The sequence below is a fragment of the Schistocerca gregaria genome, chromosome X, assembly GCF_023897955.1.
Source record: "Schistocerca gregaria isolate iqSchGreg1 chromosome X, iqSchGreg1.2, whole genome shotgun sequence".
In the NCBI taxonomy this organism is placed as follows: Eukaryota; Metazoa; Arthropoda; class Insecta; order Orthoptera; family Acrididae; genus Schistocerca; species Schistocerca gregaria.
Window position 1 is genome coordinate 450,510,791 of NC_064931.1, and position 24,912 is coordinate 450,535,702.

Consider the following 24,912-nt stretch of genomic DNA (forward strand, 5'->3'; position numbering starts at 1 on the left):
TAATTATTACTGGTAGTAACATACTAACAGCCATTTAATGAGAAAGTAAGAACTAAGAATTTAGATAGTGGATGTATTGAGTATTATTATTTGATGGAGAAATGCAAGGCTGTCTGTTTCCTTTATTGATGCTCTTTTTCATAGGGCCAATTAAGTTTCTGTTGAGCTGTTACAGCAGAAATTTAAGTCAATGTAAAGTAATGATCAATTTTTTTATATATTGATTCACAATGATAAATATTTTGTTTCTGAAACGGTTTTGTAGTTTCTAAATTGTAGTGAAGTAATCTTGGGTCAGTCAAAAGTAAAAATAAAACCGATTGTTATCTAAATCCTCTAATATTCTCTCTCCACTTCTCTAGCACAGTTAAGGCATTTTTTTTAAATGCTGGTAGGCCATTCCGTCATACAATCATGGTCTTCTACAGTGAAATTACGCTCTGCATTGGACTGTGTGCTGATTTAAAACTTGGTGCAAGGAAAGCTATGAGGGCAGGTTGTGTGTTATTGGGTGATTGAGTCGGTAGCACACTTGCCACACTAAGGGCAAAAGTCCCAAGTTTGAGTCCTGTCATGGTGCACAGGTTTACTCAGCTAGAAAGTTTCAAATTGTGGTTTTCCTGTCTCCATATTCATTTTTACTCACTGTCACAGTCTTGGTAGTCGCCGGTACTAATAATTAAGTGCAATGAACAGGCCTTGTAGCTCATAGGGAATTGTGATATTACACAGTTTTTGTTTTGTTTTTGAGGTGATTCTAACTATTTATGAGAGAGAGAGAGAGAGAGAGAGAGAGAGAGAGAGAGAGAGAGAGAGAGAGAGAGAGGGGGGGGGGGGGGGGAAGCTGTGTGTGTTTAGTTTGTTACCTTCTAATCATGGAAACATTGAAGAACAGCAGATGTGATCCTCTTACCTGGCCTGTCAGTATGGTAACAGATGTGAAATAGCATGCATTGGGAGCCCACTTCTTCTCCTGGTCACCAGCCTTACACCCAAAATGAAGTTTGTAGCACTTACTAACAAGACAATTTGCTTTTCATGTAAAGTTAACTCTTAACAAATACAAAAAAAATTGACGTATCTACACAAATACAAGACATCTGAGCATGATTGGCGAGTAATGTTGTTAAACATTTACCATTATCAAGAGATTGATTTCCGGAGTGAGAGTAGTCTTTTGTGAGAATTCCTAATACAAATGAAATGAAAGTGCAGGGTTTCCAAGAGTTTTGCAGGTGATGTCACAAGAAAACTGAGGTAGATACACAGAATCTGATTTCATTTTATATGACAAGATGCACAAGTGCACTTAAGAAATTACTGCCATTATTTGTGATAGAACTGATGTTACACAGTATAATACAAGATCCTGGTCTTTGTCGGATGATGTATGATTAAGACTGTCTGCAGAAGACATTGTGTTATGATGTGAAAAAGTCTTCAAACTTTGGTGCCTCTGTGGAAAGTTTACTGCCGTGTGACACTCTTGATAAATTCCATGGGCTGCTACAACAAATTTTCCCTAATGTCATTACTCAGCAAGGTGTACTGGAACTATCGTATTCATGTGATGTTTAGGTACAGTCACGTTCCAATTCAAAGTAGGGCACAGTGTTACCTTGAAGTGTGACCATGAAAAATGATGGCAGAGAATACAATTAGCATTGTAAATTGAACTGACAGTGAGAATGAGAAAGATGGGCTAATGCCAACAGTGACACCAGCAGAAGGGGCAAGCAAACTGTGGCAAGTAGCATTCGAGTCAGTGGTGTGCAAATTACAGAATATGGGACACAATGCTGAGTGGAGCAGGATTCAAGTATCTGCCCCAAAGCAGAGTAAGTCTAATGCACACAATAAGTATTTCATTGAATATAAGTGTTAGGTACACAGATCAAATCTACAGATTCTGAGTAATTTTGAGAATATTTGTAAGTGTAGACTTTTGTTTCACGTGTTATGGCAGATTGTGGTTCATAAATTTTAAATTTTTGCAGGTGTGTGTGTGTGTGTGTGTGTGTGTGTGTGTGTGTGTGTGTGATTTGGATTCTTGTTGAGGCAGGATACCAAAAATCCATAAAGCCTGTGGATTTCCTGTTTCTAATGATTGCACCGTTACTGTTATTGATTTTCAAACTCAATATATTGAATCCTTGGGGAAGGCAAAATATGGTAGCTATATCAAGGGTTTGGCATAACAAGGTTTTTTTGGGGGGGGGGGGGGGGGGGCTGGGTAGGGAGTAAGTTTACAATCCACAGTTTTTCAATTTCTGTACTGTGATATAGGTGTATGTTTAGTTTTGGAAATAAGAACTCGAGATGGATTGTTATGCATGTTACTTTTTCTTCAGAAATAGACAATAATTTATAAGTTAAAAAAAATCACAATAAAATACTTTAATCCTAAGAAAAATTAAATTCAGTAAAAGAATACGCAGTATTTACATGCCCATTTCCAGAACTCATCGGCTTTACCGGTAATCTGTAATTTTAGTGTGAGCTAAGCTTTTGATCACCTGTGAGTCAATATCATTGTCTGTGATTATGATGGTTGAGAACACATTATCTCTCTCCCCTCACACTTCTCCACGTACACTCTAATGGTGTTGAGAGCTGCTTTGGCCTGCCTGACCGTCATGGGTGGTGCTTCTTTGACCTCCTCTCCTTCCCCTTCATCATTGTTGTCACCTTCTTTCTCATTCGCTGTCTTAATGGATTTAATAATTTCGGCTTCTGTTAGTGATCCTACTAAAGCGACATAGTTGTCCACATCCACAGAATCTTCATAATGAACGTTTTTGGTATTACAGTGAGTCACAACTTTTGTCCATTTAGAATTGAGCTTACTGACTATATGTTTCCTACAAGTATTGTTTTAAAAGAAAAAGTCAGAATTCCCATAAACCAGTGTCGGAATCAAACAGATTTTACGTGCTTGAGTATTAACTCCCCCAGCTGCTCATTTCCATGTGTCCTCAAAACTCCACATGTTCGGAAATAATTGTCGATCATTTGCCCCTTCACGTTTCTCCATGCTTTATCCAGCATTTTCACAGCATCTAAGATGTTGATAGTTATAGGGAAGTCATAATCAGTGACGTTTCATTCGGACCACTTCATGCCTGTTGTTTCCTTTGGCACTCTTGATTATTCATTGATCTAAGTGCTGCAATTTCAACGTAGTTACGTGGTAAAAATTGCTTTGTCATTCATTTTAACACACTGATAGCATTGTGCATACTCCAATTATCCACAAACAACACCTTTATTTTTTAATCGTCAGGAGCCGTTTTTCTATCAGTATCCGTTAATCAGTTGGAAAACGATTCTGACATCATCTATGCTTTCTTGTTCAGTTTACTCAACAGGGAACGTTTTTTGCCCAGAAAAACGTCAGAGTTTCTCAGGTTTCCCAATCACAAGTGGCTTTAGTTTTTCTGTGCTAATGGAACAGTAACACTATCTTCGCTTAGCTTGTTCCTGTAGGTTTGTCTGGAAGACATTGATAAAAAGTCAAAGTTTGTCTGTGTTAAAAACATCTTTATGCTTGGCATCGTGAAGGATCTTTGCAATTCTAACTTTCAAACATAACAAATTTTGTTATGTTCACTGGCACTTTCACCATTCACGTTTTCAAAAACTGTACCGTCTTTTCCTTAAATTTTCTAACCACTTATTACTTGTATTAAATGTATTGTATTTTAAGGTTGCTGCAAAGTAATCTGCATTTTCTTTCAAAAGAAGTCCACCAATTATTGTTCCTCTGTTGTTGGAACCTTTTTTTATCATTCCCGATCTGTCCCTTCATCCGTGGTAATCAGGTGGTCTTCATTTTTGGTTACTGTCAATGGTGTTCTTGCCAGAATCTCAAATTCTGCAGCTATACATTTCTTTTTCTTCACTCCTGCTTTCACTTTGTCAATTGACTTTTGCTTTTTGGCGATTATCAGACAGTTCTGATAAAGCCCGTGCCTCACACTTGCTCTTCACACTCAGTCAAACTGCACTGCCAAAAGTCACACCAGCATGGAGGTCGCGGGAGCTGCAATGGGATGCAGATATCACTGCTGTCAATGCAGGGTGGGGCAAGACTAGGATTCCCTTAATTGTGCAAACTCACTACATGAAAGGCTTAGGTATCTAGTGGTGGTTTCGATTTAGTGTTTTAATCCTCTGATCTTAGATGTGTAGACGTTAAATCTGCCCTTCTTGAGCCTTTCAAAAAACATGGATATAGCAGTGGGTTTTCTTACAAAATATCAGGGTTTTGGGTTTCCAAGGGAAGGGAATGAAGGAAAAATTCGATACAGGCAGGTCTTAGATATATTGAGGTTTGGCAGTACTTGATAACTGCACAGATTCTGAGAGTCAAAACCTTTAAAATAGTGAGCTTAATTACATTATTTGCCTTTGCTACTTAAGATATTGTGTGTCCTTGTTGTGAACTAACATCCGAAGGTTGTGGACATTATTTCTGGTATCCATAGGAGTTTAGAATTTAAAAATATTATATTTTTCAGAGTAATACTTAAACCATTCTTGTCTACAAACTCTGTGTAAACATCTGAGGCTGCTTCTGTGTACCTTAATCCCCACTTTTCCTTTCTGTCATGTACTGAAGTAATATTATACATATTTGTCATTTCTGTATGATTCATTTGCCAGATATAATGTGGCTAAAAAGTATTACAGCTCGTTCATTCACCATTGAGGAAAGATATCCACCAGACTTATCCATGCATTTCTGCTCCTGCATGTTTCTAATGATATCTATCCATCTTCCATGAGCCCATGGTCTCAGTACCTTATGTTGCACATCTCTGTATTGTTTGCAGAGTAACACTTCATATTTTGTATTAAAAGCCCTCATACCATTTCCAGTTTTCCATTGAAACTGTACGTATAGTACGTGACAGTTCAATGTTTATTGTAGTCAACAGATGTGGCACAGTGATGTTTTCTTTTCTTTTTTAATGTGTGGCAAATGTATTGAGTACTGAATTCTGATTTCCCATTGGCAAAATTGTGCTCATTTACCAAATTCACAATAAATTTCGTATTCTTGTGGGTGTTTCAGCTTCAAAGATTTCTCTTTGGTGGACCATTGGGGAATATTAGGTTGATTTACCTGCTCTATCTTAAACATTCACAACATTTGTCCTTGACTAGTGAGTTAGTCAGTAATCAGTAGTATGATTGACTAGCACCATTATGTAGTTTCCATGATAAAGCAAACCCTTTTGTTGTCCATTGGTACTATTGGCCGCATTTTTCAGTTTTACCATATTACTAAAAGCAGACAGAAAGAGCAGTGTGCAGCAAAGTGGTCACACATTCAATCTTGTAGGTGTTCTGAGAAGAAAAACTGCAGTCAGATGACATAAAATGTAATAATTTTCACAGCTAGGGAAATACACACATTGATGATCAAACTTCAACAAGGTTTGCTCTTCAGTTTATACAAATAATGCAGGATGTTTAAAAATGATTTGTAAGCTCTTGGATAAATGTATTCTAGGATACACGGTATGGAAAATTAAATTTTTAAGTTTCTTACACATCTCGTGTTGCCCTAGAAACATCTATGTGGTGGTCAAGTTCAACTTGCACACATTCAAACAAGACCCAGTCAGTGTTTGCAAGTGCAGCAGTGATGTGATATCTACATCCATACTCCGCAAGCCACCTGACTGTGTGTGGCGGAGGGTACCCTCAGTACCTCTATCAGTTCTCCCTTCTATTCCAGTCTCATATTGTACGTGGAAAGAAGGATTGTTGGTATGCTTCTGTGTCGGCTCTAATCTCTCTGATTTTATCCTCATGGTCTCTTCGCGAGATATACGTAGGAGGGAGCAATATACTGCTTGACTCTTCGGTGAAGGTATGTTCTCGGAGCTTTAACAAAATCCCAGTACCGAGCTACTGAGCGTCTCTCCTGCAGAGTCTTCCACTGGAGTTTATCTATCATCTCCGTAATGTTTTCACGATTACTAAATGATCCTGTAACGAAGCGTGTTGCTCTCCGTTGGATCTTCTCTATCTCTTCTATCAACCCTATCTGGTGCGGATCCCACACTGCTGAGCAGTATTCAAGCAGTGGGCGAACAAGCGTACTGTAACCTACTTCCTTGAATCTGCCTGGCATCTGCTTTACCGATGATCAACTTTATATGATCATTCCATTTTAAATCACTCCTAATGCGTACCCCCAGATAATTTATGGAATTAACTGCTTCCAGTTGCTGACCTGCTATTTTGTAGCTAAATGATATCCTGGATTTGTCAGTGTTGCCAGCATATGTGATACAGAAACATTCCATAACATATCCGCGAAGAAGAGTACCAGAAGGGCAGGAGACCTCAGGGGCCCCAAGTGCCAAATCCTCTGGAGCACAATGCCCACTCCACCAATTTGGAAGTCTCTTGTTCAGATAGTGGTGCACTACCTCATTCTAATGAGGTGGAGCTCAATCCTTTTGGAATTTGAAGTTTGGAGTAACAGCTATCAGTTCAGGAAGCAACTAGTTTTGCAACATTTTCAGGTACATTATACCTGTGACAGCTTTTTCAGGAGCAGGTAGAGCCATACACTTAGATATGTGAAACAGCACAGGAGACATAAACCTGTGGAGAATTGTATCTTTCTGTGTCTACTGCAACACGAAGATTTGTTGTGACGACTCACTTGACTTTGTATGTGCAATGTCAGTACATCACTGAACAAGAGTTGGTATGTAATTTCATTTTCCATTTTTCTCAGAACAGTTCATAGTTACATCACATCAAAACCTTTAATGGTTTAAAAAAAGAAAAATTAAAATGTACTGTTTACTTACTATTAATACAGTCGTGGGCATCATATATTTGAAGCTTGGGTTTCAATACCCAATGACTCATTTGTGAACACTCTGTATTAAGAACCAAGAGAAATCAAATATCAATAGACTTTACAACTAAAGGAACGGGTATTACTAACCGTGCAGTATAATGATTGAAAGACCTGGAATTCTTGGTAAATCACCCATCTGATTTTTCTGTTGACATATTAATACATCAGAAAATAAACACTTACCTTGTCGGAACGTGGTTAAATGCATAACGTGGAATTTTTAGTAAAAGCGAAATCAGCAAAGAACAAAATCAGGTCACGCTTCACCTTGACTGCTAAGACAGAAGAAGGTATCCTTTATGTAATCGTGTATAAGGGAAAGATAAGTATGGTGAAGCGGAAATCGGTCATTGGTGCCAGTTCACCATGAAAGCCTTTTCTTCCTCATGAACACTAGAGAAAGATGTGGTTGACTATGTAGTCACTTGTAATGTTGTTGTTGTCACATGAGTTTGTTTCCTTATATTGCTGATTTTTGCTGCAGTGAGTACTCCTTTCATGAAAACCTCTTCTTGCATTACTCTTATTGTTGTGCCAAGTTATGCAACATAGTAAATATGTAAATATTTATTAACTTTAATAACAAAATCGGGCAGTTGTTGCTATCTGCCAGTAATAACTGTATGCAGGTGAAAATCTGTGGCCTATAAAGGTTTTCAGGCGTAGCCCTTCCACAGCTACACTTTTTTCTTTCAGATTGTTGACAAGTAAGGATAAATATGTTCAATGTGACCCGACTGTTGTGTGTTCCAGTTTCTGTGTGAATAGTTTGTGTAGCTTCAATGAATTTGAAGCTTACACTAGGATTTTGGCATTGAAGTTAATTATGAACTAGAAGAAAAAGGTTGCTGTGAAAGAATTACTTCTGGAAATGTTATCAGCAACAGATATGTTTCAAAGTTCTCTCTAAAACATGAAGAAAATTATGAACTAGATTGTCTTTATCACATTTTTAGACACTCATCATTAACTGGTTATTTATGTTAGTTACAGAAGAATAAGATAGTTGTTAACTGCAAGAGCTATTACTGGTACTTACAGAATATGTTAAGTGAAAGACATTGTATGAGCGTTGTCAAATAGGTTTATGGTGGTTTTTTGTTTACTATTGTACACCAAATTGGTGTTTGGTACTGTGCCCTGTGTGGTGTCATTACCATGTAAGAACATGTCTTTAATTTAAAACTAAGTAGTTGGCATTGCAAATTGAGCAAATACTTGTAGTGCAAGATGTCGCTGCAGTTACAGCAAGATCATGATGATGACAGCTGTAGGATGTACTGCCTGCTTGTCAAACCAGGCAGCTTTCTTTGAACAGTGGTGTTTGCGTTTCATTAATATAACTTGTTCTTATTCCTTCTCTTCTTACACACATTTTTGCAGTCATTTGGTTCTCAAAAGTAGTAACTAAGCTTATGGGAATAAACTTGCCTTTATGAAAGTAATGTACAGTATTTTGAAAATTGTATTTTGCAAGCACTAGAAGTAGAGGAAAAGTTTTGACTTGTATTTCTACTTCTCTTTATTTCTTTGAGTTATGTTAGAAACTAATTGGATGACTATGACTTGGCATAGTGATGGAAAATTGTGTTTATATTCACATCGTGATGCAGTAGTTATGACTTTCACCAGTCATACTCATTTACCTTTGCTATTGCAAAACTTATTTCCCCATATTATCCAATCCAATGTTCTGCTCTCTTCAATTAAAGTACTGTCAAAAAACCATAATCTTCCTTAGCTATGTACAGAAGCTTTTAATGCAGCAGATATAAGAAATAGTGATGAGATATTTATATTTAAGTAAGAAGAGTTTCTGACTATGTGCAGTGAAGTTGTGATATTGTAAAAGAATGCTCTAATGATCTTATTCACATTTGCTAATTAATCTAGGTTTTGTTTAGAAATTAATTCTTTCCTTCCAAGAATTGATTTTCCTGCAAGTGAAATTTGTCTAATATGTAATTCATTTTGCTTTTTCTGAGTAGATGCTCTGAGACATGGTGCATCACAATTTGAGCAACAGGCTGGAAAGTTGAAACGAAAGTATTGGTGGAAGAACATAAAGGTAATTTCTGACTAATTTAATGTCATTCTTGTCCATTAGGTTTAAGGAAAAATGTAATGTTGTGTTCAGTATTTAATATGTTCTGTTGTAGTTCAACATTTTTCGTAGTTGATGCACCTGTTTCAACATGCTTGTTGTAATTCTACTGAAAAATAGTAATAATGTTTGTTTGTTAAGTAGTTCTTTATCTACAGAATAAAAGAAATGACTAATTTGTCTTGGTTTCAGATGATGATCATCATTGGTATCGTTTGTACAGTTGTCCTTATTATAATAATAGGTATGTATATCAATAACGTGTTAGAATATGAAGTTCTATATTCTGAGATAAGCATATCAGTACATTTCAGTGTGCCATAGTGATAAAATTACCATCACTCTTAATAAGTCTTTACTGTCAACTGGCTAATGATATATCCTAACTTTTCCCCTCTTCCTGCAATTTTCATTCCATGTATCCTTGACATACTAATTCTTATTGACATGGTCGTGTTAACAGATAATTATTTATGAAATCTTTTTACTTTGATGTTTCTGGTGTCATAGTTCATATTTGCATAACCTCTATCACATTGTGAATGATGAGTCTCAATTGTGATTTGGTTTCTTACTTCCAAATGAACTAGTTTGTAGGGAATTAAACCTGCATCTAGAGGAAAAATAATAAATCTTCAAGCAGTCAATATAAATGCAACCTATTAATATATTCTGTCGGCATTGGTTGATGAATACCATATGCAGGACATTGGAACTGAAGTTGAAACATGGTGTAAAAGAAATGGTTTGCAGATTAGTAATGTCTTCTTTATGCGCTCCTTGCGTGTAAAGAATAGAAATCCAAATACTGTTAGTAATATAAATTGTTGAGATAAATTCCGCTAGTTACAGAACTGTGAAAAGAAAATTGGATTTTTAAGAACAAACTTCTATTTCCTATAAAGAAATGCTAACACAGCGTTCTTGTTACACCTGTTATGGAACAGCACAAAATATATAATACAGAAAATATAGATAAGCTGTAATCAGTTCCAGTCCAAGCCATGTCATCATAAATTGTAGAACACATTAAGTGAATAGCCCAGGGTCCAGCAAATATGCCAATCTGTAGAACAGCAGTGAAAAAAAAAAAAACAGTCCAGTTGAAATCCATAAAGCAGCCAGGTCATAAAAGTACAGTATAAGTGGGGATAGACATTAGCACGGCTGGATTCGCCGAGTGTTCCAGCAGCTGGGATTTATTTCCAGCTTATGTCATTGGTCAGGCCCAAGTGATGGCTCTTTGGCATTTCTTGCTAGCCGCCAGAGGAATCATTGATAGCAGACATCGCAGGATATCAACTTCACTATCTATTATTACTATAGCAGTGAAACATGAACTCTCATATTCATAAAAACTCCAGTTAACAAGTGCATAAATAACAGGTTAGTTGGATTGCTTGAAACTAGCTATATTAGTTTCTAATGAAATGTTTATATTTCAATCATTATCATAATTATCCTACGTGTTCTTCAATGCTGTCCAGCCATTTCCCATCAGATCATTGTCTCAGCCTTCCATTCTCCTTTGGAAACTGGCAAAGAGCCTCTTCCTCATTTTCCGTTCTTCACCTAGCTCCCCACACTGTCCATCGTCATTTTATTTTCATTACAGTGGTAATTAAATATTCAGTTATAGTCTGTACCTTGTTCCATTTGTATATTTTATCATCTCTTCTGTTAATTTCCAACATATATCTATGGATTGTTTGCTGAAGAATCCTCTGATTTTTAGATAGCTTTTGCATTAAGAGTCTGTCAGCATTTTAAGAAAAAATTCTAGTAGATATTGGTTCTACACTTTCCATTTCAGACACATTGGAATTTAATTTCTTGAGTATGCTTCTGCACTTTCTATTTACAGTGAAACTCGTACTTTACATTTTCATGTGGTCCAGACCTAAAAAATGTAAAATTGAGGAAAATGTTAAAACCCCCAAAATACGAGCAAAAATGTGTGTACTTGGTATACATGATTAAGGATCGCAATCCTCTCCAATACTTTGTATAAAATCTTTCAGAGTGAAGGAAATTAAATGTACAATACAATGTTTGTGCAGTAATTTGTGGTAATGGATTTCATCAGTTCTTAACATTTTGCTGTCCGCATGTCTCGTACAAATGTATTTACTTGGCACCGGCAACGCTAATTCAGATTGCTTGGCTTGTCCCAGCTGCTAATCACCTTTCCATTGGTGACAAGCTTCAAACACATGGAGTTCTGCGTGCTTTAATTTTTCTGGAAATCCTCTATTTTTCCATATCATTCGACAAACACGAATTTTCTTTTCAAGTAACTTCTCTGCAAGTTCTACAGTTACCCATGTAGAGGTGCTGACACTTTCCATAAGAAGGTGTGAGTAGTTCCATAACTCTTTTTGCTGAAGGCTGTCAAGTGCTGGAATGTATCTTGAATGAGGAAATGTGTCCCGTACTAGAGTCTCACAGCGTCCGAATGTGTGTGCCATATTTTGTAGTTTTCGACAGATTATAAACTTTAAAATATAACTGTTCATGTCACAGTACCATTCCTTCATCAATAGAGATGTTCTGACTTAGATTAAATGTGTCTTTAAACTTTTGGAAAAATAATAAATTATAGATTTAACTTTGAAAAGCTGTCAGCGTTATCTGGTTTATTGTTGTTGTCGTCGGAAAAATGTGGAAAACATAATCTTTGTCTGAATCGGTTGCGGAACATCATTTTGCAAAATGTCAATGTGTGTATCAACGGATTCGTTAACCACTCTTTTTTTTTTTTTCCATAAGGATAGCAAGCCCAAACCATTATCAAAGTTCAGGTCTCTTAACGTCAACAAAAATTTAGCATTTTTTTATCTAGTTTCCTTCTGTTGCAATTTTGACTGTAGTACTTATTGGTTCCGTTGCCAGTATATTCAAATAGATCGTTTCCAATAGGTAATTCTATGATATCCTTTATGCTCTGTGTATGTTTGGAAAATATGTTTGAACCCAAAGATGAGTCAAATTTATTATTGGTCCTCGGTAAATCAGCCTGACCACCAAAGGATTTGCTGAATTCTTCTTGGACGTGTTTCACTATCTTCTTCTGACGATTTTACTTCACTTCCATTTTTTTGATATCCAATGTCTTCTTCCCAATTGGCCAAGTTATCTGGAACTTCAGTCAAGATGTCTGCGCATTCATCGTAAATAATCGTATTCTCTCTTTCGTTTGCCATTATGAAAGGACAGAGTGAGAGAGTGAGAGAGTGAGAGAGTGAGAGAGTGAGAGAGTGAGAGAGTGAGAGAGTGAGAGAGTGAGAGAGTGAGAGAGTGAGAGAGTGAGAGAGTGAGAGAGTGAGAGAGTGAGAGAGTGAGAGAGTGAGAGAGTGAGAGAGTGAGAGAGTGAGAGAGTGTGAGTGAGTGTTGAGAGACCTTGTTGACATGTGTAACTTACCTCAACAAAACAACAGAATGCAGAAGATACTAAAGTGCTGTCGCCATCCACTGTGCGATGGTATGCTCACTACACCACTGTGGTGTTGCCACACGGTAGAATGTTAAGAAATCGCTGCAAAGGAAACTCAACAAAAAATTGGAATTTGTATGTGTGTGCAGGCTAATCAAGCTATTTCCTGACATACTGCGACCAAAAATTATACATTCAAAACGCGTGTTTTTTTTTTTTTTTAGAGGTTGTCCTTTGTGCCCACCCAGAAAAAAGAAAACATTGGTGAATATGTTGAATTAAACCAAAACAATCACAGTAGCTAAGTGGTTGAACCATAAGCATTAATGTAGACATATGATTGATGACAAATTTTGTCACCATTGCTGTTTAATGCTTTTCTTACAAGCTGCACTTTACTCACCCCTGTTAAGATGTTACTTTACACTTGACGAGAGAAACAGATGTGTGAAGAAATGGGTTTATTTCCCGAGTTTACATTACAAGCTTATTAGAAGTCATCTCAGGGAATTTCTGTATGCTATGTAAAATGTAAATTTGAAAGAAAACTTAGTTGCTACAGTTTTGCTTCATACCTCTACCACTGCTGTCAATTTTGACAGTCTACAGTGTGGGGGGGTGTGGTGCAAGTCTATACGTGAAGTGTATGCTGTTGTTGCAACTGTTTTGTGTCAGATTTGAACACTAAAGTCTTTAAAATGTGCTATCGCAAAACCCTTGGTCTATTTCCATGTGACTTGTCATAGCACATCATGTGCATGAAAAGTGTATTCTCAGCACTCTACAAAATGCTGTCACCTCTTCCTGCACTCCAGGTGTCAAAGGGCCACTTCCCCTCTCCACACATACAGTACCTGAGCTCATGTTTTGTGTGTTAGTATGGTGTGGTGGCTGTGCTAGCTATTGTGACCTGATAAGTTGCCAGCCAATAAAAGTTCACTAGCTGGAAATAGCAGACATTTCCTCAATTATGACTGAGCATATTTTTTGAGACTCAGAAACTCAGTGTTTGAATTTAAAAAGTTGACAGTTCACATTGTCGCTGAATACAGTACATCACAAGTACATGCAAAAAGATGAGACTGAGTTATAAGTGGCACAAGAAAAAGTTGTGGCCGGGCTTCTTTGTCACGTATTGGCTCAGTATGGAACACTTCGCATAGACTGTCTTGCTTTTCCATTACCGCTGAAACCTAGCAGTAGTTAAATCATAATAGTGTGGTGAAGCTAAAGTGCAAGCGCTCACTCACTCACTCACACACACCACACGCACTCATGCAGTGTCAATGATCTTTCGAATTTTTACTATTGATATGCAAGTTTAAAATTTAGTTGGATAGTACGTGATTTTTGTGCCTACTTACAAAGTTGCTCTATATAGTTCTTTCGCCCTGTTGAAACTTACCTGCACCAGAGGCAAGCACTTACAACACTAACTTACATCGGGCAGTGCCTTCTTTCTTGAGGGCAGTTACTCTAGATTTTGTTGACAGTGTGTTTAAAAACTCTCACAATTTTAGGCTTTTAGACAAGTTTGCATTCTTCTAATGAATTACAACCCCTTGTTTCTTTCTATGTAGCTGGTGATAATTTTCATAAATATGTTGTTAACTTGTGTAATAAACATTTAAAGGAAATTAAGATTGTTTAGAAAATTTCCTGTTGTTCGTTACTGTGCCTTCTGCCTCCAAATTTATGAAATGTGCTGTCTATGGATCATAAGCTTCAGTTTTCTCTTCATGCTTCCATTGTTTAATTTTTTCCACATACCAAATGTTCATTTTATCTTCAAAATCCTCTCTAAGATTTCTGAATAGCTTTTGTTTACCCAGAATGAGATTTTCTCTCTGCAGCGAGTATATTTGATTTTTCTGTCTTCTTACCTCCAGCCTCTTTTTTGGTGTCAAAGTTTACTTGTGAAATAACCTTCTATTTGATGTGTTGTTAACAAATTATGGAGGAGGGAAAATGAAAATTGGTAAGTACAAGAAGCATTGCGGAAGTCAGAGAGAGAGAGAGAGAGAGAGAGAGAGAGAGAGAGAGAGAACATTAACTTAAGATGAACAATTAGGAGTCTGGTAAATACCACACATGTAGAGTACAACTTCATATTTTCACTTGGAGATTTTGGAATGCAACTTGTCACCAAGACACATCAGGTTATTTCCTTTGTAACATTAAGAGGAGGCAGTCAGTATTTTTGGAATGTTGGTGATATGAACATCTCAGACTCTCAAACCGTGCAGAATCGGTTGTTTATCTGATGTTGTCAGGTGGGATCTGTGACCTCTTCGAGAGGGAGTTTCATTGCTGGATGTGTTTCCAACAAGTATTTCTTGAAAGAGATAACATTCTCCAAGCACTCTCCGTTATGTGGATGCATCTTTCCAAATAGCTTAACTAAAATGTCTCAGTGCGCTTCCATGAGAAGATTGCTAAGGAATATTTTTTAACAGCATTCTGCATAAAAGGTCAATAAAAACACCCCCTTCCCACCTAGAGATAGGCATTTCTGTGTAGTAGGTTGACTGTGTCTTTCTGATATTTAGGATGGTGAAGAAACCACTTGCACAGGAAAAAAGTTAATTCCATTCTCATCTACATTGATTGCTGTCTGCTGCTGTGTTGAATAAAAATCAGGGACATTCCAATAGCAGAATTTTTATTTTATTTATTAGGTAAATTGATAGACATTGTTTTTTATCGCCAGTTAAGACACCGAATGTTGTTTGTTGACAGGGCCTCACTACAGTTAAGTAACTTTAGAGTAAAATGAACAATGTTTAATGTAGAAAAAACTGCCCAATGTAATAGTGACAGGTTTGCTTAATATTATTTCATATCATTACTTTGAATGATTAAATAAAGATGGACTGTGACTCTTTCTACATATTTATGTATTTTGATGCAGATTAATAGATTTTGCTCGTATTTTTGTTAGAATACACATAAAAACCACAAAAATTCAGGAATGGTTGGAAACATTCATTGACGATCAATGTGAAGGAAATAAGTGCTGTTCACTTTAAGTACAAATTTAATTTTAAAATATTACTAGTAATGCTCTCCAATATTTACATGGTTTTCAAGATTCTTAGTTGCTGTACCTATCAGCTGTAATAATTGAGAGATTTTGCAGAAAATCTTTAATTTTGTTTTCACCTACTGACAACAGACATGGTATATGTACATATATAGGCTTTATATGTTTCTTCGGACATGTCTGACCTGCTGCGATAATCTGAATAGCAATCATATACAAAATGGCAAACATAGTACATCATAAAATTGTTTGTACTCCTCAGGTATACAAGAAGTGTCTTCTTTTATCTCTTAAGTTAGCAAGCATATTTTATTGGAACCTAGTGTTGGATATGGTAGATTTGTGAGTTATCTGGGTGGAGGCGAGGTTGGTTGAGCCATTCGAAAAGCTTGTATCAACGTGCTAGCAGTGAGGACCCAGACACTGTGAATGTCTCTCTTCCCAGTTTCTTTCTGATAGGAAGTCTTTTTTTATATATGATTTGCTGAGGCTTTTAAAGTGAGAAATACTTGATTTTATTACTTCGCCTGAGGAGAAATTTACTTTTGCTGTACTTCACAATTATCCTTGATATCTGATGTATATTATAGATTTGGCTGTGCCTCTTTAGCAACAGTTGTACAAGACCAAAATCCATACCACAAGGAGTGAAAGAATAACCAACTAAAAAGCCCTAGTAATTAGTATAAAAGTCGTTCTTCACTCGTACACGCATAATCTCTTGTTACTTCCCACAATGAATATCTTTTTTTCAGAATTGACATCACTTTCTTCCACCACTAACAGTCAGTCTGCCTTTTCATAACAATATGCATCAAATGGCAGTAATTTTCTTCTCAATGACTAAGGCAAGAAAACAGTTGAGATCAAACTAAATAAGACCACTGTCTTCAGTATTGTAACTGGTACAGTCAGCAACTGACTCCTTTTCTTTGTGGAGTTGCGAAAAGAGTATATAAATGTCTCCAGTTCATTAGTTAAAACCCAGGATAGTTCATCAAAATATGTTAGGTTAGTCTCTGTAAGTATTATTGTGACAATTCGAGCAATTTCTCCAAAAATTGAGGCCCTTCCTGCACTGACTAATCCATATGTGCTGTCCAGTATGAGAGACCGCATCCTCTTCAGTGAGTCTCAGAGCACTAAATTAATTTTTGTAGTGTCTGTTTGGTGTTTGACCCTACTTTCATCATAAAGTGAGTTACTGCTGTATGTGAATTTGGTGAATTGACAGTGTGACAGTTACAACACAACCATCAAAATTTGTGGTTATTATACTGTGCAGACACAATGTGAAATGGGTTTTCACTGTCAGAAACATTTTGCATGGGATCAGTGAACAGACCGAAGTGGAAAACATAGTTATGACTACAGGAAAATAAATTGTAGGTGAGCATGGCAGTTGCCCAGGTGAATGCGTGGTAGACGATGATGTTTGTTGCTGGATTCCAAAAGAAAAGAAATTACTGAGGTGGTAGCTGCATGGTAGTTGGGTATACAAGGTAAAATGAATTGGAGCAGTATGAATACATACAGCCGAAGACTCCAGTGCAGTGAAAAGTAGAAGGGAAAAGTAAGGTTAGAGCAGTAAGCAAAAGACAAATGGCATAACTATAATGATGGTAGCCTAAAAAAAGAATTACACAAGTAATTTATACAAAACTTATATTTGTTTCTAATACTAAGACTGTATGAAATTCTTTATTGCTTCTGCAAATTATTTTTTTTTTCCCTCCAAGTTGCTTTATCCAGTTAGCCATGTTTTATTCGTAGTGCTAAACTACTAGTAAGTGTTTCTACAACAAACTTTGTTGAATAAACTTCAAAATCTAAGTGACAAATAATTAGTAAAAATATTCCACTAATAAAGTCTCAATGCGCCCCTGTATGGAGTACTATTTTAGAAAATATTTCTAGTTAAGTTTGTAACTGATTGATGGTTATCTAATCTCAGCTTCTATATGGAGTTCAGTTTCCGGAGGAGGAGAGTCAGCTGCTGTCACAACTGCTGCCCCACAGAACCCATCACAATAAAGTCATCGTGTCATGTATGTATCACTGCAAATAAAATTTCTAATTAATTTTGTATGTATAGTCAGTAACCATGTTAATTATTCTTAGTGTGGCTACTAGTGAATTCGCTATTTGTCGGTGCCTTTATCATTTTTTTACTAAAATAAATAGAAATCTAAGTGAGATAACAATAATGAACTTGCAGGAGTTACTGGCTCCTGATTTTAATTTATGAATGTGTTGATAGCAATTTTAAAGTTTGGTTTACTCTGTGTAATTATTGAAGTAAGTTTGCTTGGGCTTGTCTAAATCAGTGCTCAAGACTAGTTCAGTGCAGCTTTCCATGCTTGTCTACTCTGTGCAAGCATCTTCCTATCTGTATAAATACTGCAATCAATCCCACTTCAACTTGTTTACTGTATTCAGGACTTTGTCTCCCTCTAAAATTTTTATCCCCTTCACTTCCTTTCATTACCAAACTGACAGTTCTTTGATGCCTCAGGATGTGTCCTATATCTTCTTTCAGTCAAGTTGTGCCAGAATTTTTTTCCCTATTCCATTCGGTACCTTGTCATTTATTATCTGATCTGCCCGTCTAATCTGTAGCATTCTTCTGTTTCTGGAGAACTGCTGACAGCGTTATCTGTGCTTAATGTGTCACACGTGACCATGGATGGAAGGGCTTCCAAGATGTACAGAATAAATCTAAGGAAAGCAAAGGTCATACTAAGTAGCAACATCCAAAATAATGGAGGGACAACACCTTGAATGTTAGAAAGGAGCAACTGAACAGGGGTATTGTGGAAAGTGCAGAATCATATGAGGCAAGTGAGAGGACACTGACAAAGGAAATGGAAGAAAGCTTGTCACAATAGAAAAGTTATTTTAAACATTCTGTTGAGCACTGTAATTGTTGAGGAAAGGGATGACAACACTAAGCAAGTGATTGAAATAAATTAAACAAGTAGTATAACAGATATGACTATGACTGAACTGGAAGAATTCGTGAAATTGTAAATGTTTTGCTTTTCATTTGTTTTCTTCCAAAAACTGATTTTTGTCTTCCTCTCTCAATTTAACAGGTTTATAACCCAAATGCCACTTTTCCTAAATTTATCGTCTACCATAGAATTAGTGTAGGTGGTATGTTTTTCAGTATGTTGCAGATTTTCCATTGTTGATTTGGTAAATTAGACCATAGTTGGTCTAAGTGTTTCATGTATGTTTTAGTAACTATTGCATTTGTTTTGTTTATATTGTCCTTCTGTACTACAGGGAATAAGCGACTTCCTGCTTCGGCTTAACAACTCCTTATATTTCTCATGGCATTTCATTACTTTCTAAGGCAATCTGTCATTTATTTGCTCTAAATGTTCTCTCCCCCCCCCCCCCCCCCCTCTCCTCCTTTATGTCCACAGTGCTGCATTTTATAAGTTGCAGCCTAAACATAAACCCCACCCCCTACAAACAGTAAAACACAACCTTTACATTTGCTGCAGGAGTTTCATTTGAGGCGTGCCATGGACTGATCAAGTTGTTGAAAGCCCCTTGAAGAATTATTGAGCTATGCTGCCTCTATAGCTGCCCATCATTGTGAAAGTGTTGGACGTGCAAATTTTTGTGCATAAACTGATGTGATCATGTCCCATGTTGGGTGATCCCGGTGGCCAGGTCCTTTGCTTGAATTGTCCAGACTGTTCTTCAAACCAATTGCAAACAGTTGTGGCCCGGTGACATGGCGCGTAGTCATCCGTAAGCATTCCATTGTTGTTGTTTGCGAACATGAAGTCTACAAATCGGTGTGAATTGTCTCCTAGTAGCCGACCATAGCCATTTCCAATCAGTGATCGGTTCAGTTAGACCAGAGGACCTGGTCCAGTCCATGTAAAAACAGCCCACACCGTTATGGAGCCACCACCAGCTTGCACACTACCACCAGCTCTTACCAACTGAAATTGGGACTCCTCTGACCAGGCTGTTGTTATCTAGTCATGTAGGGATTAACCAATATGGTCACAAGCCTAGGAGAGGTGCTGCAGGTGATGCTGTGCTTGTAGCAAGGGCTCTCGTGTTGGTTGTCTGCTGCCGTAGGCAGCTAGCACCAAATTTTGTCTCTCTGTGCTAACAGATACGTTTTTAATATATCCCACATTGATTTATGTGGTTATTTCACGCAATGTTACTCGTCTGTTAGCACTGACAACTCCATGCAAATGCCACTGCTCTGTCATTAAGTGAAGGCTGTCTGCCCCTGGGTTGTCCGTGGTTAGAGCTAATGTTTGAAGTTTTGTATCCGTGGCACAATCGTGACACTGCGGCTCTTGGAATACTGAATTCCAAAACAATTTTTGAAATGGAACATCTCGTGCGTCTAGCTCCAACTACCATTCTGCATTTAAAGTCTGTTACTTCCTGCCATGAGGCCATAATCCCATAGAAAACTTTTTCATATGAATTACCTGTGTACAAATGATGACTGACAATTCACTGCCCTTTCATACATTGGGTGTCTAATACTAGCTCTGAAAGGGTGTGGAGTATCCACATGGTCCGCACATCCGCAGTGTGCGAGTGAAAGTGTGAATACGCTTTGTGAATGATTGCAGAAGTTGTCATAGATTACTGATGCTAATGACAGAAGTGTGAGTGCATGTTCATGCTCATTTGCACATGGGCGATGAGCTTGACTTAGCACCAGACTTGGGTGAAATTTATACAAATGATGAATAATAAATACAGATATCAATTATTCTTTATTCGTGAATAACAAATACTCAAAACGTTGTTCAGTTACATGAATAAACACACTTGTTTCAGCCTCGAATAAAAAGTCTTAGAATAATAGGTAAATTTGAAATCCAGCTCCAGTTACTTGTCATTTATTAAACTAATGAACTTTTTGTATGTTTTAAATTAGTTTAGAGAACAACTGCTTCTTTTTTGAAATGCCTGATCAGAAACAGTATTCGATTTACAGAGATTTAATATTGTAACCCTAAACAAAATACATTTAGCTCATGTGGTGCACTCCTGAATTCATCCACTTAGATACGACTTTCAGCTCACAATGTTCATCAAACACTTCAGAACTCTTCAATTCCACTGTAGTATTCAGCAAATAATTAGTTGTCATTCCACTTCACTTGTCAAATCACATTCCTAGTAAAATCTTTTCACATCATAATGTCACTCAAAACTCTTGAGCAGATTTCTTTGGCGTTTCTTCAGCTGTTACATGTCTGAAGTTGTTTTTAGGCCTCCTTCGGTCATAGAGAGTGATAGAGGTGAACTAATTTTTAAATTGTGGGTCAGACTATGCTTCATTATTTGCTGTTGGTGTTGAAAGGCAAAATTCTTCCAATTCTCTCTTGACACTTCAACAATACAAAAGTTGCAAGCAAGTGTGCTGCAACATTATGAAACCTTCCAGATACTTGAACCTAGTGTCTCTTCCAAAATTTTTGAATCTCGAAGCTGTATGTAACTGCATAAACAGATGTCTGATTGAAAAACTATTCCATGTTCTAATGACAAGCTTTCTCAGAGTTAATCCTAAAACACTGTGGATGGCTTTTGACATCCAGTGGCATTCCTTAAACATTTTAGGATACTTTAGATTGAAATAATGGTTGTGGTAATCATTAGGACCCACTGAGTTCTTGCTTGGTTCTGTTACTTTATAGCATAGCAAAGACAAATTGTGTAATTATATCAAGGAGACAGGAATATCTGATAGTGTTTGCAATCCAAAAAGTTGTTGAAGAGTGAGAGTTTTGTACAGTGTTAACAGTGGGACAGGAAGACACATTGGCAGATGCAGAGGAAGTGGAATGGAGCCAAGTCAGTAGTGTAAGGGCTGTTATACATGAAACAGCCAGGGTGCAGCAGGCAATGAAACAATGACTTGCATTGTTGGCTGTGCACTGGCCGGCTGTGATTTCATGGCTCCACACTACAAGTCATCACCAGGCTGTCACGTGAAGAACATATGTTACTGTCCTCAGTTTCTGTGCACTTGTCTAAGCAGCCAGACCAGCCTTGGATCCTGAAACAGATTGCACAATGAGTTTAGACAGCTTGTAGGATCTGGAGAATTTCCAGCTCTGGAGGGACTTACCATATGTCTTCAAATTCATAGGCATCTGACAAATAATTTTGTTATTCTCTAGAACATTCATTGAGCAATAGGAAAATTCTTGATTCTCCGTTTATTTGCCAGAGTGCCAAAAGTGCATTCCATAAACTGCATAGTCGAGAGATTTAGTTGAAGGTTCCTTTATTGTTCATTAAACTCTTTTTCTCCATAACGGTGCACTAAATTTTCAGTCATGCCAAATGCCTCGTCTCCGATAGTGGTAAACAGCATGTGTTCATAAATTTTTATTAATGAGATTTTCATGCAAAATTGATTGCTTAAAACTAGATGAGCCACTATAGTTTCCGTATGCTCCAACATCTGTGTAAGGCCCTGTGCCTAGAAGAATTTTTATGTTCCATTTATTATGCTGCAAATAGAGTACAGCTCTGCTCAACTGGGAAGGTTGGTTTCACTACTGGAATGCTATACTAGGCATGGTGGTGTGCTCTTAACTTCCTCCCACCTCCAAACAGACTTACGCAGCCAGTTAGAGGGGAATCTACATTTCAACATGTGCTCTAAAATATGGAGCAACTTGACTTGGTATTATCATCATTGCTGTAGGTGAAAGAAGTGATAAGTAACAGAGAGAATTGTAGGACCAACAAGGGATCGAACCCTAAGCCTTAGTTTTGTAGTCTGGAACTTATTGCACTGAGCCACTAAGGCACATTTCTGGATGAACTATTAATAAGTTACTTATCAAACAAACTGTGCTGTGCTGTGGGTGAAAGTTCTAATTTTGTATAAGAAGTGCACAAAGAAAATAGTAGTTGTTTGTCATTCAAATTGCAGACAATTTATTGGCAAATAAATTTGTATAATGATCTATGTATTTGAATAATTATCTAGTTAGAAATCTGTTCAAATAATACCCATCTCTCTTCACTACTACATCTTGTGCTTCATTTCTTTTTCTGTTCGTGTTATCAAATATAGTGAGCCCTACTGGTTCATTTGCTTGATTTACTCACAAAAGCCTGTGGAGTAACGGGTTTGGAAGTTTAGTTAATTATAAACAACGGTGACGGTTGTAGTCTGTTGTCACACTCCTCAGCGTAAATCTTCTTCATTTATTCTGTTCAAAATATGTCCGTCAGCACAGTTTTAGCAGCTTACTGAAAGTGAGCATTAATTCATCAGCTACTTCGTGGAAATATGCAGTTCCACAACTGCAACAGTGATCTGGAATAACATTCGATATTCAGTTATCACTTTAATTTTCCTTATTCTGTAGTAACACTTGGTGAATCTAATGTATGCAGCATACACCTTCTCCATACAAAAATGGAAAATTGACAGCTAAAAGACATTCTAATTCAACATGCATCTGAACTCCAGGAGCACTGTTAGTGCCACTACATTGTGTTGAAGCTGTACAGGTGGAGTCTGTTTCCTTAGCCACGAGGCACGGACACAAGGCTGTTCCCCGTCACTCCACGAGTAAGAACTGTGTGATACTGAGTGAGTGAACTGCCAGCCACACGTTTCCACATGCGTGTTCATAGCAAGTGAAATAGACTAAAGCTATGTGTGCAAATTAGCTGTGCAGACGCAGTGCTCTCCCCAATGCTATCACCATTTGTAATTGTGCATACCTATCCCATAACTTCTGTCACCTCAGTGTATGTCTGAGTCACTGTGCCCTTGTACCTGGGATAATCCTTACAAAAGTTTCCTGTCTCCCCTCCCCTCTTCCACTGCTGTATCTCATTGGTCAGTTCGTGGGGTGATATATTCAAAACAGACCTGGGAGCAGTTGTCCGTCAAATTTCATTGAATTCTGATGAAATTTTCAACCAACATGAAGAAAACTTTTATGTAGTTGTTATAATATTCAGTGATTTATGTAAGGAAAGAGTTATAAAGAGGATCGCTTTTGATTCGTTGTAGGTTATGAATTCCTACAAGCTTGTCTCCAGACAAGCCACTCCACATCCCCTTCACACTTGTGGCGATGTACTTGTGGAAAAACAGATGTCCAACTACTACCTTGCATAGTCAACGTTAGGTGCTTGGCTAGAATCAGCATATGGAGTTTGCTGTGAGTTATGGTATAGCTCATCATGACAGAACATTACTACAGAAACTTCATTTCCAGTATAGAATAGACACAACACAAGAGTAAATGAAGGGGTCACAGTTGAATTGGGTCTTCCATGAAACATTACTGTGCCTCTCTTCTTGGAACACTCCCCCTTGGTGTTTTAACAGTAAAATTCTGTGTGACACACCATCATTCCATTGTGGCTGCCACTGGAATTTGATGAGAATTTCCATCTTCACACTTGACTGAATAATCATGTGACAAAATGTGCCACACTTCTTTCGAATCTTCTGTCTTCTCTGTTAATACCACCTCATGGTAAGAATTTCTGAGTGACAAGAAACACTAAAGACTTATGTAAATAAGGCATTGTAAATTACCTCATTCGTCAGTGAATTAAAATTTCCTAAAGTTCTTCCAGTGGTTCTTTGGAGTTGCATCTGCTCTCCTAACAACAATATCTTGTAATTGCTTTAGGTTACTCCAGATAATTTACAGTTGTTGCTGTTTCCATTGTCTGATCACAAGTTACATATATAACAACAGTTTGTTGTGTCTAGTTACAGACAATGCAACACACATGTGTGTTGAGGACCACTTGCTATTCTCTGATCAAAGCATTAGTCTTCTGCACTACTTCAAACATTTTATTATTTACTGGCAATGTGCCTTCCAAACTATAACAGCATCATTCACAAACCACCTCATTTTTTCTAGCATCACTCACCAGCTTAGTTACACATGTCATTAACAGCAGCAAACCTTTGAACACTTCAGATTTCCTATGTGAAAAATCAAATTAAAACAATGTGGAAATTGCAGCACCCAGAAACAATGACCTAAATCAGTGAACAGGGATGATATGTGAAACAATGTATCAGATACTAGTGTGTGTTGATAGCACTGCTCTTTGTCACAAAACTACAAAGGTTGGAGTTAAGCCTAAGTCAGCCAGTGAACACCTGTAAAATGAAGTGGGGACGTGAAAGCAAGTGCCAGTATTCCTCATAATTCTCTGAGGGCACAATATCAACATTTCAGTAACTTAGGATTAAGCAGCATGATTGCTCTGCTAGAAGTGAATTTGTTGTACTATGACTGGCCATGCTGTAATACACTGAGACAGCACAAGTTAACTTCCATCATATCCAGTCTTTGGTCAGTACATGAGCAGTGCAATGAATGTGGAACTACTTACCAATGGCTTGGTACCACCTGCTGAGAGTTGGATGGGTGGTTTGCATG

General features: G+C 37.3%; 1 protein-coding gene across 4 annotated transcripts in view; it reads left to right on the plus strand.

Annotated features, from left to right (window-relative positions):
- LOC126297391 (vesicle-associated membrane protein 2) overlaps positions 1-24,912 on the plus strand; it is a 31,725-nt gene that overhangs the window by 3,905 nt on the left and 2,908 nt on the right. For 2 of the 4 annotated variants that reach the window (XM_049988133.1, XM_049988132.1), the window contains exons 4-6: positions 8,878-8,957; positions 9,186-9,237; positions 17,424-17,517. In XM_049988133.1, coding sequence (XP_049844090.1) covers positions 8,878-8,957; positions 9,186-9,237; positions 17,424-17,503 — 212 coding nt within the window. In that variant the 3' untranslated portion in view covers positions 17,504-17,517. The remainder of the gene's footprint in view (positions 1-8,877; positions 8,958-9,185; positions 9,238-17,423; positions 17,518-24,912) is intronic. The other 2 variants (XM_049988134.1, XM_049988135.1) reach the window with 1 other exon arrangement.